Source organism: Trachemys scripta, chromosome 3 (assembly GCF_013100865.1).
Source record: "Trachemys scripta elegans isolate TJP31775 chromosome 3, CAS_Tse_1.0, whole genome shotgun sequence".
Classification (NCBI taxonomy): domain Eukaryota; kingdom Metazoa; phylum Chordata; order Testudines; family Emydidae; genus Trachemys; species Trachemys scripta.
In genome coordinates, this window is record NC_048300.1 from 90,798,946 (window position 1) to 90,816,198 (window position 17,253).

General features: G+C 42.1%; 1 protein-coding gene across 1 annotated transcript in view; it reads left to right on the forward strand.

Moving 5' to 3' along the window:
• The window catches only part of CNKSR3 (CNKSR family member 3), a 93,539-nt gene that overhangs the window by 57,408 nt on the left and 18,878 nt on the right, over window positions 1-17,253 (forward strand). The window contains exons 5-7 of the mRNA XM_034765361.1: window positions 7,041-7,082; window positions 8,989-9,108; window positions 10,967-11,026. Coding sequence (XP_034621252.1) covers window positions 7,041-7,082; window positions 8,989-9,108; window positions 10,967-11,026 — 222 coding nt within the window. The remainder of the gene's footprint in view (window positions 1-7,040; window positions 7,083-8,988; window positions 9,109-10,966; window positions 11,027-17,253) is intronic.

Consider the following 17,253-nt stretch of genomic DNA (forward strand, 5'->3'; position numbering starts at 1 on the left):
CCATTAGTGTTTTCATTAACTGTAAGAGTTGGGGTAGGCCCAGGAATAGCCGCCTTGAATTTGAAAACCTGCAAGCTGGCTTTTTAACTCCAGTTAGAATCAACGTTGGTAACTTGTTTTAATAAATATAATAGAACTCAAATTATAACCTGGAAGAGAGCAGGTAGCCGCTGGGTGTGGACTGCAACAGGCGACTGGAAGAGCTGCCTTTCCCTCATGTTTCTGCTTCCACCAGGCTGGCTTCCACAATGTTTTATTACAAATTAACTATTAGTTGTGATTGGCCTAAATTGTAATGGCTAGAGGGGCATTTGGCATGTAAGTGACTTTCAGCAGACCAGCTCATTTCCAGCTTTGGATATAAGCTGGGGTCAGAGTGGCTGGCTCCCACTCTCCTTTGATGCTTCAGTATGTACCATACTGTGATATGCAGCTCCCACTGATGCCTGCTGGAGCATGGAACTCCCTTGTAGAAGGTGGTCAGGTAAGTGGTGTGTGTGACCTGGGGATTTTGGGGGTTTTTTGTAGGTGAGGTGAAATCTATGGGGGGTGTGTGTGTGTGTGTGTGTGTGTGAGAGAGAGAGAGAGAGAGAGAGAGAGACACACACACACACACTTCCTGCCTGAAAGCTATGCCATTTTCAAAAACTCTTCAAAACCATGCATATATTGAAAGAAAATGAGCTAATTGCGTCTCCCATTTTGGGATAACTCCATGCTTCTGCAGGTGACCTCAAATGTTTCGTGCTGGAATGTCATAGAAAAAGCAGGAACCAGGCACCCAAACAGGGTTTATTACTTAATTGGTCAGTGCCCTTCTTACCCTTGCTCTGGGGCGTTCTGCGCGTAATCCTGTAGCTAGATAACTTTTAACAGTACATTTGCAGATCACCATTCAAGGCTTCTCAATCTACCTCTGCTTCCTTCCCTCCCCCCCCAGTCCTGTCCCCGGCATGTTTACAAGCCTCCCTTTTTAACCAGTGTAAGGAAATTAATGAGATGCTGCTGCTTTTAGAATTGTTTCTAACCATGGGAGCAATCAGTGTTGGATCACATGTACTAAGCAGGCCAACTCAAATTGAAATAATTAGGAATGGAGATTGTGGTTATGTTTGGTGGGGGAGGAAGGGATGGAGACATGGGCCCATCTGCCTTATCAAATCTGCAGTTTGAGAGTCATGTTTAGAACACAAATTTTAGTAACATGGTTAAAGCAGGGTTAGTCACTGGCAAGACTTAATTCCTGCACAGTTTGCATGGTTCACAGGGACTCACTGAATCGTTATTCTGTTTTTCAAATACCCAAATGAAATTCTCATTAAAAAACAAACAACTTTATACTGGAGTAAAAGTTGTATATTTCTATGAATTACTGAAGAGACAGCCCTTCGGAGAACCTGGCAGTTTTCTCAAAAAAACTCACAACTAAGTTTTTCCAAAATTTCTACTGTTTAAGTTACACTTAAAACAAAACAAAATAAGGAAGGGCATAGTTAGGCCACTAGAAATTTAGATTGACACAAGCCAGCTTACGTCAACCTAGCTGTGCATGTGTCTTCACTTTAAATTAGTTTCCCACTTTTGTAAGCACCCTGTTATGCCAACATAGTAACACCACCTCCCTGAGTGACACAGGGCAAGTGTAGACACTGAATTACCTATGTTGAGCCTAACTGTCCTCCAGCAGCTGAGGACCTTTCAGGTCATCATTATGAACTCCACTGCGCAGGCGTCATGGAGACTGAGACTGGAAGCCCCCCCGTTCCTTTAAAGCCTAGTGAATTTTTGAAATTCCTTTTCTTGATTGTCCAGCTTGACGAGCACACCTAGCAGCTCTCCATTGTAGAGTGCAACTGCCCAGCTGCCCCTGCTGGTTGTGTGCTCCAGAAGCACTCCAGCTTGGAGTAGACAGGAGATACTGGGTCTCCTGGGCCTGTGGGAAGAAGAGGCTGTGCAGGCACAGCTCTGAACCAGCTGTAAAAATGTTGGCATCTATGAGCAGATGGCTCAGGGGATGCAGAAGAACTAGTACGATGGGGACCAGCAGCCGTGCAACGTGAAAGCCCAGGAACTGCAGCAGGCGTACCAGAAGGCCAGGGCGGCCAACAATCAATCTGGTGCTGAGCCGCAGATGTGCCACTTTTACAAAGCGCTACAAGCCATACTCAGTGGAGGATACCCCCTCCCCACACACAGCACTATGGATACCTCTGAGGAGCCCACTGAGTCACAGACCCCGATATGAACAGCAAGGAGGTGGAGGAGGAGTATGGGGGTCAGGCGACCTAGGATCCAGCTGCGCAGCGAGCCAGATCCTGTTTTTAACTCTGCCACAGTCTCACCAGTCGATCAAGGGCAAGCCCGATGCAAGGAAAGGAATCTCAGGTAAGCGTTTAGATAAATTTTCAATTACAGGGATGGCAGGACACATTTTTGACTTTTTTCATTAATTTACTCATGCTAGAAAAGGTAGTGGTACAACCAAGAGACGTTGAGTTGCTATTTGCTTTTCATTTCCCTCTAGAGTTAGGCAGGGGCCACATAGAGCAGTTTGTTTATGGATACAGGGGTGTCCCTTGAATCCTCCTGAGAGATCTCCATGGAACTTTCATTGAGGTACTCGGCAATCCTCTCCTGAAGGTTTCTAGGGATGGCTGTCCTATTTCATCCTCTGTGGTAGGCCATTATCCTATGACACTCAGCTATAACTTCAATAGGCACCATTGCAATAGCACTACAGGCTAGCAGCATATGGGCTCGGGCACCTTTAGGATGCCACAGCAGCTGTGGGGTCTCTGCCTTTGTAACCCTCAGCAGTGAGAGATCAGCTAAAATCACCACTGCCTGTGGAAAACTGTGCCAGTATTCAGTGCCATTGCCCTACACTACTGGGATCATGCAAGCAAGCAATTTGCTCCTCATTTCCCCCACCCCTGGTGGGCCATACTCACCATGGCTGGTGCTGTGACTGGTGCCGTGCACAAACAATCCCAAGCAGAAGTGAGACTGTTGTGCTTACAACTTCAGGGGAGCAAGTTTCCCTTTCTGTAGTGAATACGCTGACCGTGGTACCTCTGTGTGTTTTATCTTCAGCTGTTGTCATTGCGGCCTTCATACTCCCTTTCAGACCTGTAGAATGCCTGAGCCAGATAAAGAGGAGAAAGAAGAGGACTCAGGATGACATGTTCAGTGAGATCCTGCAAGCCACTGCCGCATCAGACTGCGAGCACAGGGCTGGAGGATGAATATTGCAGACAGCCTGGAGAAGGAAAGAGTGGAGAGGAGAAAGCTCCAGCAGGAAAAGGAGAGGAAGATGCACCAAGACATAATGGCTTCTAAGGCAGCGCAAACAGATGCTGCAGACTGTGGTGGATCTGCAGGTTCAACAGTCCTGGGCTCACCTCACTCTGCAGCCCATTGAGAACTCAATATCAGGACCTCCCTATACCTCCCCCCATCCCCGCAACATTCCATGTGGCATCAGGGGCCTCTGCACTACCCCTGGCATGCCACCCGGGGGACATTAAAGACAATCACAGCCAAACATATCTGAAAGCCACAGTTGGTGCATGTGTAGCTGAAATGGGCATCAGTGTTCTTTCCCCTTCATAAGTTCTGTTCTCTTTATTAAATTTTAAGTTTTGTAATATATTTGTTTTAAAATTGCTCTTTCTTTGCACTGATTGTGTTTTTTGCAATATAATTCATCTTTATTAGTTCATAACATATGCTGCCAAATGCTCAGCAGTTCTGAAAGCAACCAGTTACCACAGTGCCACATAATTCATGAGATGATTCACAGACCAAATTAATACGTGCCTTGACAAAGTTATCTTCCTACATGTACAGCGATCACCAAATGACTTCTGCAAAGCCAGGTAGAGCACATTACAACACACACTGTTCTTGCTCAGGATTAAAATGGTCTTTCAAAGCCTCCTGGAGCAATATAGCTCTGCATTGAGCTCTTCTAATAGCCCTTGTGTCTGGCTGTTGAAATTCAGATGACAGCTCCTCCACCTCTGCCCTGCAGACCGATGGAAACTTCCCCGCTTTGCTTCACATATATTATGCTGGACACAGCAGGCAGCTATAACCATTGGGATGTTTTTCTCACTAAGGTCCTATCTTGTAAGTAAACTATGCCAATGGCCCTTCAAACAACAAAAAGCACGTTCAGCTGTCATTCTGCACCTTCTGAGCCAGTAGTTGAATTGTTCGTTGGTGCTGCTAAGGTGGATGGTACATGCCTTCATGAGCCAGGGAAGTAAGGGGTAGGCTGGGTCCCCCAGGATCATTTTTGGCATTTCAACATTTCCAGTGGTAAACTGCTGATCAGGAAAAAGTCTTGTAGCTTTCTCAACAGTCCTGTGTTGTTAAAGATGTGAGCATCATGCATCTTCCCTGACCAGCTAACACTGATGTCAGTGAAGAGTCCCTGGTGATTCACCTGTGCTTGCATAACCACAGAAAAGTAGCCCTTCCTGTTTGCTGTACTGAATGGCAAGGTGGTCTGATACCACAATAGAGAGATGCAAGCCATCTATTGCACTGCAGTTCAGGAGCAGCACTGCTGCAAATCCATCCACTGTGTCCTGCACATTGCTGAGAGTCACAGTCCTGCGTACTGGCCCTGCACACTTGCCTCACAACAGCCCTTGTGGTGCGTGGATTTCCCTAATTGATTCCCGACTGACCGATAGCAATCTGGCATCACAAGTTTCCACAGTGCGATTACCACTCACTTCTGCACAGCAGTGCAGCTCTCATTTTGGTTTCCCTGTGCTGGAGGACTGGGGCAAGATCACTGCACAGATCCAGGAATGCACATCTGAAAGTTCTGCAGCCATTGTTCACCATACCAAACCTGCATTATGATGCGATTCCACCAGTCAGTGCTTGTTTTTCGGGCCTAGAAGCAGCACTCCACCATCTTCATCTGCTCCCTGAATGCCACTAACAACCTTGAATTAATTCTCACTATGTCCCACAGCAGTCTGTCCTCCAAGGAATTGTCAGGTTTCCCCATTTTATTTGGTGGTTCTTGTAGCTCTGGAAATATTTCAAGATCATACAATCTGTGCTTGCAATGCTTGTGATAATAGTGCAGGCTCCATGCTTCTTTCAGGAATGGTGGACAGAGGAGGCCATGCATGTTTGTGGGATTTTAAAAAAGGCATGAAAATTATGGGATATAGATAACATTATGGGATGGAGACAGTTGCAAAATGGGACATGCTTCCAGACACCTCTGAGTGACTCATTTCAGCCCCATCATACATTGACAAAACTTCCCAAAAGATAGTGTGCTGCATAGTGGTGAGTTCACAGTGAGATACCTACCCATGGTGCACCGCACTCTGCATCAATACAAGTGTTCCTGGTGAGCACGTACACTGCTGACATAAGGAGTCAAGTATGCATGGGCACAAGCAATGTACTAACCGTGGCATCTGTATGCCAAAATAACTTGAGTCAACATAAGTTTTGTAGTGTAGACATGGCTTTAGTCACCACTCAACCTTTATTCTGTCCCTGTATGGCTGTCTACAGAACAACCAAAATTCAGAAGACAATCCTGCGTGGAAACAGTGCACGTTGTCATTACTTCAGTGACTGAAAATTTAGAAGTGATCTAAAAGGCTTTTTAGTACCTTACTCTTGTTGATATATTGTTTTCTATTGAAGCCCTTAACACAAAGTACATCTCTCTTCATATTAGTATAGCAAGCACACGTACGCCACTTTACCATTAGTAAAGCAAGTTACTCTTTATTTCACCAGAAAAAGTGAGGTTTCTGTCTGTTTGCTAAAAGTGACTGTCTTTGGAGCAATTTTGAGGACCAGTCTCAAAAGCATATGGAGTATAAAATGTAAAAGTGTGGTCAGACTTGGTATAGATACATATGCGGTGGCTCTAGCCCCCTTAAGAACCAGGCCAAAAATTAACGTAATGCTAAGGACTCAGGGAATTGAGCTCACGCTTCCAAAACATGTACATTTATGTACAAAACCCAAGTTGTGTGCTAAGTTCTTTGACTTCACGGCAAACTATATAAAGTAAGTAGACTTAAAGATTTAAGATACCTGCATATGCAGACTGTGAATACTTCGTCTTCAGCAAATCCTTCTTCATGAAATCTTCGTTAAAATGTCTCAGTCTTTTATAATGAGATGTGACAGTTGTGCAGCTTGGAAGGCTGGTGTGATATGGGTCAGAGTTAAGATTGTTCAAGTGATTTTTGTAATGTTTGGGGTCCCCCCCCAAATATAACCTTGGGATTTGGGGTTTTTCCTCCAAATATAACCTTAACTTTGTATTTTCTAACATTTTATTATTTTTGAGAAAATAACACTTAATGGAGGCTTCTTAAGTAATTGATAAATATTTACAACTGTACCTGTAATCCTGTAATTTAACCTTTCTCCCCCCTCCCCCCCTTCTTTTTGTCTGGGAATGTATTGGTGTGTTCCAGTTTTGCTGTTTTTTCAGAGAACAATGGTCTCTTCTGTAATCTACTAAATGAACTCTTTTCAGTTCAAAGTCTTTTGTACCTGGGCTGTGTAAATAATGCTTTGTGTGCCGTTCCTTTGCCTTCCTGAATGCCATCAATAGCATATTTTAAAAGCACTTCTGTAGCTATTTTTAACAAGTGTTTTTTATCCATTTTGAAATGTTGAATACAGTAATAGCTGGCTCAGTATTTGTAGTATCTAAAACAAGATTGTATGGTTTACCTTAACAAAGTCCATCTTTATTTGTGTATAACTCATTTTTCCTGGAAATTTTTTCTGCAGTAACTGAAGGCTTGTATTCTTTTGACATTTTGAAGGTCTGTATTGCCTTTTAGACCAGGTGTCAGAAAATTGTTGTTCAGTGGTACATTTGATCCCTAGAAGGGGAAGCAGATGCCTGATTAATCCCTGCTCCAAAGATACTGCTCTTTTTGCTTGAGGTCAGAGGTAGCTGTATTTCAGTATTTTGCAACCTAGTCCGTTTACACAGTTCTGTTAATTTAGTGCTTGATTTCTCTTTTTAGGATTGCACTATGGCTGAAATGGAAGATAAAGTTCTACATGTAGTAAGTATGCATTTCAGTTACAACCTAGTTATTTGTATTCCCATTTATTTCAATGACTTCTTGATTACTCAGACTGACAAAGTTGAAATGTACCATGTAAGCAAAACCCCATTGCAGGCTGTTTTTATCATTCATTATTCTTTCAGAAGGGATAATGGTGAATTTTTAATGGTGTATAAGTCAGCACTGCTGTATACAGTAGATGATCCTTAAGGTTTTATTCCATTGGTATTTCTTCAAGACCGATGTCTGGCTCAGATTTTAAGGGGAGGCAAAGGAATGTAAAAGGATGTTAGACCAAGTAAAGCAAAATGTCCATGATTCACAGCGTGGGATATATCACTTTATTTAATAAATAATGTACTTTGTGGTGGACCTTGTAAAGGCACTCCTGCCTATAGAACTAGAAAGATCTATGTCTAATTATACTTCATTTTGAAAGCTCTGAGTTTTCAAAATCGTTTTGAAGAACCTTGTGACCAACAGTGGGATGTAATGAAATGCTTTTAATATTTTGTAACAGTTAATCATCGCTTCCTGCTTTTGACATGAGCCAGGCTGTGTTCTTTGATAAGGCCTTCCGTTTGCTGATAGATGCTTAGGCATTCAGTAGCACAATAGCTAAAAATAATTTTGTCCATAAATAAGGAAACCAAGCAAATAGGAGTCTTCAGTTTCTCATTTTTCCCCACCCCATTCCGTGTACGCACTGTTGTTTGGAATTCCCTTGTTTTAGCAGTTCCTCGTATTCATGCTTAGGCATTGTTTCGATTTTAGTTAAATTGCATTATTTCAGTTCTATAAATCTGGTTGAGAATAACAAACCTTGAGAATATTTTACCCTTGCCCACTGTGATTCGACAGAGCTATCTTTATACAAAGCTGGATTTTGTGCAGCCCCTTAATTACATATGTCTCCATTGAGTGAGAAGTCCCAAGGGCACTTGGAGATATTTACTGTCTCTCAGGTGAGCTACCTTCCAGTTTCACAGCCAATTACAAATAAATGCTATCCTGAACATTTTAAGGCCTCTTTTTTTTTTTTTTTTTTTTTGTTAACTGTTGAAAACAACTTTAAGTTAAATACATTGTATTTTGTGTCTTGATATAAATTTAAACAATGTGGAGTGTGTGGGAAGAAAGTGGATGTTTTGACCACTGCATTTTTGCTGATTAAGTAGTCATTTTGCCTGTTTGAAACTTTTAGAATGTAAAAGACAAATTATTCCCTTCTGATACATAAGCCTCACTCTCACTGACTTCATTAGTCCAAGTTACATACATGTGTTTAAGGTCAGAATGTGTCCTCAGAAATGGTATTGGTTTGTGATTGGATATATTTTGGTAACAAGCAAATATAAGTTTGTAAGGATTACAGCAACTGGCACAAAGGAGATAACTAATGCTAAAATACTTAATTATTAAATGCCTACCCACTCAAAAACTTGGTATAGAGTATTCATCAGTTGTCATTGGCTTCTTTAGCACCATCCTGACTTAACCCTTCTTAAAGCAGATCTAAATAACTGTTGGCACTAAAGATAGTCAAATGTTCTGGATTTCTAAATAAAAATTCCTGAAAAATATAGACTAAATTTTCGCAAGAGTGTGGTGGTGTCGTAATTGCCTTTTTTCCAGACAACTGTAGTGGCACCTTGTCTACATTAACTGTCCCAACGTTCCTGTCACTGGTGGTAGCAGTAGTGGCAGATTTTTACCCCTGAAGCCTAGGGTAGATAAGGCCATAGAGGAAAATTCTCTGAATGTTCTCATAGAACTGCTGGCAGAATATCAAGCTTTCTTAGTGGGCCAGATTTTATAATTAAATAACTTCTGCTTTATTGAGAAATGGGGAGGGGGGGATTCTAGAATATGGCTTTCCTAATGAATTTTTGTTCATTTTCAGTCCAAGATTTTAAATGGAATTTGTGATAAGATGATCAGATCAACTACAGATCCATTGATGAGCCAGAGTGCATGTCTGGAGGAGGTTCATTTAACCAACATTAAACCTGGGGAAGGCCTGGTAAGAACACAGCTTTGTCTGCTCCTGTGGCTACTCTGTGGTTACTATGTCTGCATTGTTAGTGCCTGGCGCTGCAAGCCGTTACACCGATGAGAACTGTTTACTCCCATTAAAATCAGTAAGGATTTAGCGTGGGAATAACTAGACTCGTGGGCAAAACTGTCTGCAGGATCAGTCCCTTGTTCGTAAAGCCACAGCGGGTGTGTGCTGGAGTGAGAGCCAATGGTGGGAATAAGTGTAAGTGTGTGTGTGTGTGTGTGTGTGTGTGTGTGTGTGTTTAAGGCATTTTTGAGGTGGTAATATACTGAGTACACCTGGCTATTGGTGGGATTCATTGATGGAGGTGAACAAAGTGGTCCCTGACCTTTGCTGGTCACTGAAATCAACTGTACATGGAGACTTTTTGAAGGATTTTTTTTTTTGTCTGTCCTTTTGTGGGAGTTTTTGATCTGTAGGTTTGGTTAGGTATGGGGGTGTCCTTGGGGTTTCTTTTTAGCAGGGGTGTGTGGTAAACCTTTGACCATGCAATGGCATATCGTGTAATTTCACTAGCTGGATCTCAGTACTGCTGAATGTTGTTGGTCCGGTTAGATGTTCCTTTGAATGTTTACAAAAAATTGGAGATGGGACCTTTCTGGCTGGAGGTGGAGGTGGTTTACATTTAAATGCCTTAAAGGAAGCTGAAATATTTATCTGAAATTATTTAACTTACTCTTAAAACTATGAAGAAGTGAGAAATATCTCTTGTTGAACAGTTTTTAAAAAACACGTTGGGTGCTATTATGGAGAACCTACAGTGTTTTGAGCTACATTATTGCAGGGCTAACGGAAGAAACACAAATGAACTAACCATGTTTCAGAACTATGGCAACCTCTTCAGTGAGGTTTTAGGTATCAGATAAGGGCATTCACAGAATAGCAGCATGATAGCTTGTTCTCTTCAAGAAATGGGGGGACGGCGAAGGAGGGCAGGGAGGATAAATCTTTACAAATGGAGAAGAAAATCAAAAAAGAAAAATGTTGAATTCATGTTTCTAAGTGGTGGATGGTAATTCCTGGCACATAAATAGTACTTGTGTGGCACTGCATAGCTAAAAAGCACAGCACAGACGATAAGTAATCTTTAAACAGTTTATCAGGAAGGAAAACTACCTGTTACCTATATGGAAATTGATATACAAGTCTCCTATGCTGCAGAAGTCTACCATGTGCAATTACAATGTTAGTGTTAGCCTGTTGGTAGATGGTATGTTAGAGAATTTTAACGATCAGACCTATTTCATTAGCATTTATCTTTGCATCCACACCCAGTAGTATAGTAATGTGGTGCTAGCGCATGGTTTGCCCGTGCTTCTGGTTTTTTGCCAACACTGTAATGTTACAAGATGGCTTGCATTAAGAACAGGGATTATTGGAGCTTGCTTGTCTGTAGAATATTTGTAACAAACTTTTGAGGAGATGTTTGGCATGCAAGGGACTCTAAATGACTTTATCTAAAATTCTCCAGGATAGTCAAGGCTATAAAGAAGTTAAGTTACACTATTTAAAAATAAATATTTTAAAGATCGTCATCTGTGAAGGGTGAAGTATAAAATTCCAATCTCTTTAACTTATATGTACTGAGTGCCCAAGAATTCAGGAAGAGAGGAACATTTAGCACATTGATACTAGATCACACTACTTACAAATGTGAGTCCATGAATTTTCATATATTTGATGTTTTTTACACAGAATGAGTCTTAAGTTTGTAACATGTTGCTTAACCTGTTATATAATTAGTACACAAGTTTTTATTTTTGGCACTACTGTTCTTAAATTTGACTTTCAATTTCTTCTCTCCCCCCCCCCCCCCCATTAGGGAATGTATATCAAATCAACTTATGATGGATTACATGTAATTACTGGAACTACAGAAAATGTGAGTATGTTTAATTCAATTTGAAGTAGATGTATTTTTAATTTAAACTATTCTGGATGAAGCTATGTTTAGGCAGATTCCTGAGGCTTTTGTTTCTGCCATGTATGGATCTCAAAATCCTATTGCGTGCGACTTTGTGTGATACACTATTGGTTTATCCTGGATTTGTAAAGATTATGCACATGTATATGTTTTAATAGAATAACACAAGGACATCGATCTTCTGTTGATATAATAGCTTGGTCAAGTAGTCACATTTTGTAGGAGACCACCTTCTACATTGTGGTGGCACACATCTAGGTATGATCCTATGTTTCTCTTTTGGTGATGGCCCTGAGAAGGGCCATTTCACTTGACTGTCACTTGAGTTGCTTTTAGACTGTGAGGCCATCGATTGCTGTTCGGTTGCCATGTTGATAGCTTATGCCAAAGCACTTCACAAGAGAGACTTATTGTATAAAACATGAACTGGCAAGATTTGTGAGACGAGCTCTGGAAAATCTGCTGCGTGGACTTGAACTCTTCAACACCATATGTCTTCACAATGAGAATCGGTGAGTTTGCGATCCCCAACGTCTATAAACCACCAATGTCTCCTGTACCACACAGGTTGTACTGAATCACAACCACCCTTTAATATGGGTTGGAGACCTCATTAGCCATCAGACATCCTGGGGTTATGAGACAATGATGCTTTAGATGAACAACTTTTTCAGTGGGCTTCGAATCAAGGCCAGCATCTACTGTTCAATTCCAAGCAGCAAGAAATCTTTCGTTCAGCTGGACGGAGACAAGGCTACTTGCTGGATGTGTAGTTTGTGTTCTGTGGCCAGAACAAGTGGCCTCTAGTTGTGGAACGAACTGTCCTTGACAATTTTATGCATAGCGAGTATCCTCCTGTCATCATATACGTTGTTCTCCAAGTCCCCCCCAGTCACATCACTACCAAGGCCTTGTTGGAACTTTAGGAAGGCCTATGGGAACAGCTACTCAAAAACCACAGAAAAAGTGGTTCACAGGATACCTGCAAACATAGCCAGTTTCATTAGCCTTCTTAAAGAGGGCACAAAATGGGACATTACTCTCCCCCTCTCCCCAGCTACAGGAAAGCCACAATTTTTGTTGGTTGACAGTGAGGCATTCCTAAAGGAGTACTGGATAACAGGTGACCCTGCTGCTTCAACTCCTGGAATCACTGAATGCCACGTAGCTTTTGCCCATCACTCTCATCTAGCAGAACCTAGATTCCACTCACTCAACCAGGAAAGCCAGAAGCTGGGAATGGATGACGGGATGGATCACTTGATGATTACCTGTTCTGTTCATTCCCTCTGGGGCATTGGCCACTGTCAGAAGACCGAATACTGGGCTAGATGGACCTTTTGGTCTGATCCCGTATGGCCTTATGTAAAGCCTGGAGGCGTCTCCGTAATATGGGTGGTGTGAACTCTCCCCAGTGTAGAATGCCACATGTCACAGCCAGTGCCATCACTACCCAAATGTTCCTGAATTCTGAGTCTGAAACGGATTTTCATCACAAAAGGAAAGTGAAGAAAGAGCTTCATTGCTCCCTATCCGACAGCCCAGTAGTATCAAAGTCATTCCTGAGACTGTGGACAAGGCCATAATGCTCATCAACCGTGTCGAAGCTGCAGGACCCAATGGCATCTTCCCACAATTCCGGAAAAACCTCGGTCAGCATGGCTGCATGCATGCCCTTTGCCAAATGCCCAAGGTATGGCAACAGGCAGAGGTCACTGGCATCCTAAAACTGGGGAAAACGATCCAAAAAACTATCTTACTGTGGATAACATACAAGCTCTTAGAAAGCATCTTTGAAGTCTACGTCCCTAAAGAGCAATCTGGGTTTCAACTAAGACAAAGCTCCTGTGATCAGGTAAACTGGTAACTCAGATCAAAGCTGGCTGTCAATGCAGGCTTGCAACAGCAGTGGCCTTTGTGGACCTGTCCTCAGCATATAACACAGTTTGATGGGACAGCCTGCTTCTGAAAGTGTCAAAAATAGTGCATTGCAGAACACTGCTCCTACTGATAGTTATGGTCACCAACTGCAAGTTTCACATATACCTAATAGAACAGACTTAGTAGATCTCATCTACTGAACAGCAGGCTCCTACAAGGATCGGTCTTGGCACCATCGGTCTTCATATTAATATTAATATCAGCATTATGCCATCAACCCAGTCACAGAAATTTGGCTACATGGAGGATCTTGCGTTCGTCATCCAATCGAGCACTTTCGCCCCAGTGGAACGTATCCTCACAGAAGATCTGAAAAAACTGCAGGAGTACTAGTGGTGAAGCTGACTCAGACTGGGCCCTAAAAAAACCCCAAACAATACTTTGCGTTTCACCTGAGCAGCCGCCATGCGAAGAATTGCCTGACTGTCACACCAAACTCAGGCACGAGGATTTCCCAAAATATCTTGTTGTGGATCATAGCCTCACATGTTGCCAACATCTGAAATGACTGCTGCCAAAATAAAGGCTAGGAACAATATAATCCACAAACTAGCTGGGACCAGCTGGGGAGCAGACGCTCATGCCTTGCGGACATGCACCTTCGCCCGTGTTTTTCTCAGCAGCTGAATGTTGCACACCAGCGTGCACAGGTAACATACATATGAAACACTGCTATGAGAATTGTCACAGGAGTGCTGATGTCAATTCCAACAGTCTGTGTCTCCATCCTCATGTATATCTTTCTTCCATCCCTCTGAAGAGAAGCAACAATAATATGACCAGATGATAACAAACCCGAACTTGCTCATCTACAAAGACCTCCAATAGCCCCGGATATGCTGCCTTAAGTCCAGGAACCCCTTCTGATTAGTGGCCAAAGGTCCCCAAACCTGAAGACTGTCACCAAAAGACAAGTGGCGGAGACTGTGGCAAAATAGCAAGGTGAAGAATCCAGACCTGATCTCTGATCCCACAGACCAACCACGTGGCTTCACCACGTAAGATATGGATCACAGTGAACCACATCAGAACATTGCTGGGGCACTGCAATTACCTACTACACAAATAGAAGAACAGCCTGTATTTGAATGTGGAGAAGATATTCAAATTTATTTAACATCTAGTGAGCCGCTGCTCACTAAGATCTTTCTCTGGTGGGATAGCCTTGATTCATTCCGTGTCTCTGGAAGCCATAGAGGGAACAACAGTCTTGGACATCGGGACATCGACCTTCATTGTTGCTTTTCAAGTTGCAAGGTTAAAGGCTACCAGAATAGTCACATAACAGCTTCTGTTTCCATCATAGAATCATAGAACTGGAAGAGACCTCAAGAGGTGATCTAGTCCAGTCCCTTAAGTATTATCTAGACCATCCCTGTTTGTCCAACCTGCTCTTAAAAATCCCCACTGGTGGAGATTCCACAACCTCCCTAGGTAATTTATTCCAGTGTTTAACCACTCTGACAGTTAGGAAGTTTTTTTCCCTAATGTTCAACCTAAACCTCTCTTGCTGCAATTTAAGCCCATTGCTTCTTGTGCTATTCTCAGAGATTAAGAAGAACAATTTTTCTCCCTCTTCCTTGTAACAGCCTTTTATGTACTTGAAAACTGTTATCATGTCCCCTCTCAGTCTTCTCTTCTTCAGACTAAACAAACCCAATTTTTTTCAGTCTTCCTTCATAGGCCATGTTTTCTAGACCTTTAATCATTTTTGTTCATGCAGATATATAAATGCCTTCAAAATACCATTGGCATTAGAATATTTGCCTTATGGAATTACCAGAAATCATTGTTCAGTTACAAAGTTTTTATGGTGTCTTGTGTAAACAAATGCTTGCTGCGCAAATATGCTCTTCTGTACTTTGCTCTTATTAGGACAACTTCCCTTTACCAAAGGAGATCAGGGAGGGTAGTTTAGATCAGGAATAAACTATGCGCTTCTAAGTGGCAAAGTAAAGCAGCAGCTAAGATCACTAAAAGTTTTCCTCTTGGGTTTAGGATGGTGCTGTCTAGATACCAGTCCACTGGTGTGCTGAGATTGCTGCCTATTTATTGTGTGCTTGTACAGCGCCTACCACAATAGGGTTCTGGTCAATGACTGTGGCTCCTAGGTGTTACTATAATCCACATAGATAATAGTAGTAGGAATATATCTATGTGGATGGTGTGGTTGCTGAAAGGAAGAACCTGTGTTTAACATATGTGAATGAAACCTTTGTCAGGTGGCTGTTATCAGAACTCTAGTACTGCACCAACCACACTGAATGATTCCGGGAAAGCAATACACTATCTAATTTCAGTCAGTTGACAGGATTTCCAAGGTCTTCCTGCCTATTCGTGATTTCCTGTGTTGCATGAGAACACACTGGCCAAAACAAATCTTTCCACTTTCTTCCAAGTTCTCCATAGGAGTGGAATAGCTGCCTTGTGAGCTGAAATTGGCTATGTATGTATTATCTGAGCTCTCCCAAGCAGACTGTTGATCATCCTGTAGGATACTCTGAATTCAGTGCTCACTGCTTAATGAATCATAGAATCACTGAAATGTAGGGCTGGAAGGGACCTTGAGAGGTCATCAAGTCCAGCCCCCTGCACTGAGGCAGAACCAAGCAAAAACCTAGACCATACCTGACACCTCTTTTGTCTAGCCTGTTCTTAAAAATCTCCAATGATGGGGATTCTGCAACCTCCATTGGAAGTCTGTTCCAGAGGTTAATTTCCCTTACAGTTAGATTAGCTATTAGGAAAAAAAAAATTAAATCTTCCTGGCTGCGGTTTAAGACCATTACTTGTCCTACCTTCAGTGGGCTTGGAGAACAGTTGATCCCCATCCTTTTTATAACTGCCCGTAACGTATTGGAGACGGTTATCCGATCTCCCTTCAGGATTCTTTTCTCAAGACTAAGCAGGCATAGTTTTTTAACCTTTCCTTATAGGTCAGGTTTTCTAAACCAGTTATTTTTGTTGCTCTTGTCTGGACTCCCTCCAATTTATCCACATCTTTCCTAAAGTGTGGCACCCAGAACTGGACACAATACTCCAGCTGAGGCTTCACCAGTGCTGAGTAGAGTGAGACAATTACTGCCTGACTCTTACATGTGATGCTCCTGTTGGAACATCTCAGAATATTAACCTTTTCCACTACTGCATCTCATTATTGCCACTCATTCAATTTATCCACTATACCCCCCCCCCCCAGGTCCTTTTCAGCAGTACTGCCACCTAGCCAGTTATTTCCCGTTTTGTAGGTGTTCATTTGATTTTTTTTTTTTCTTCCTAAATATAGTACTTTGCACTTTTTTGAATTTCATCTCATTGAATTCAGTGTCAGACCAATTCTCTAATTTGTAAAGGTAGTTTTGAAATCTAATCCTGTCCTCCAAAGTGCTTGCAACCCCTTAATGTCTTCCACAGATTTTGTAAGCATACTCTCCACTCCATTATCCAAGTCATGAATGAAGATATTCAATAGTACCCGACCCAGAACTGACCTGTGTGGGGACCCCCCTAGAATGTTTTCTGCAAGCATAATCACAGCCCAAAAGATGCCATTAGCCTTGGTTTGGACAGTATTCATCCCTCCAAACAGGCATTTCCTTGATGAAGTAGTAAGAGGACAGCAAAGAAATGTGGTTACTCCTAGTAGCTGGAGACTCCGTTACATCTACAGCATTGTCCTTGTTGCGCAATTTACTCCTGTAGTGTCCCTCTATTACAAGATATTACTTGAGTTTTGAAGGTCTGGTGGTGATGAGAGAGAAACTTCCATCCAGGCTTTCAGTTCTTCAGTAGCTCAGGGGTATTGCCCGGCTATCCATGTTGTTGTTTGAGGAGAGAGTGAGGCTTTTGCTATGGTGAGTAGCCCTCCTTGTGTGAATTGCACTGTGGACACGTCTATTAGTGTATCTCGGTTCTGCCTGTGTTGCCACGGCTTCATCAGAGTTGATATGTTGTTATGGTAGCAGGAATATTTTTTAAATAACTGTAGCAATAACCTGTGCATGGCACCAGCTTTAGATAACTCAAAGTAAATATTTACACATTTAACAGCTGCTTGGTAATGTCTAGCTGAGCATGTTGTCTGTTTTGGGACGAAATTAATTTTTAATGTTTTTTAACACCTATATCTCTCAGGACACATGCACACATATAATGTTGTCCTTTTACTTAAATATAATTTGCTTATTTTTTTGATGCAGGCATTTGGATTAAATGACTAAATTACGGACTTCAAGTTAAAACTT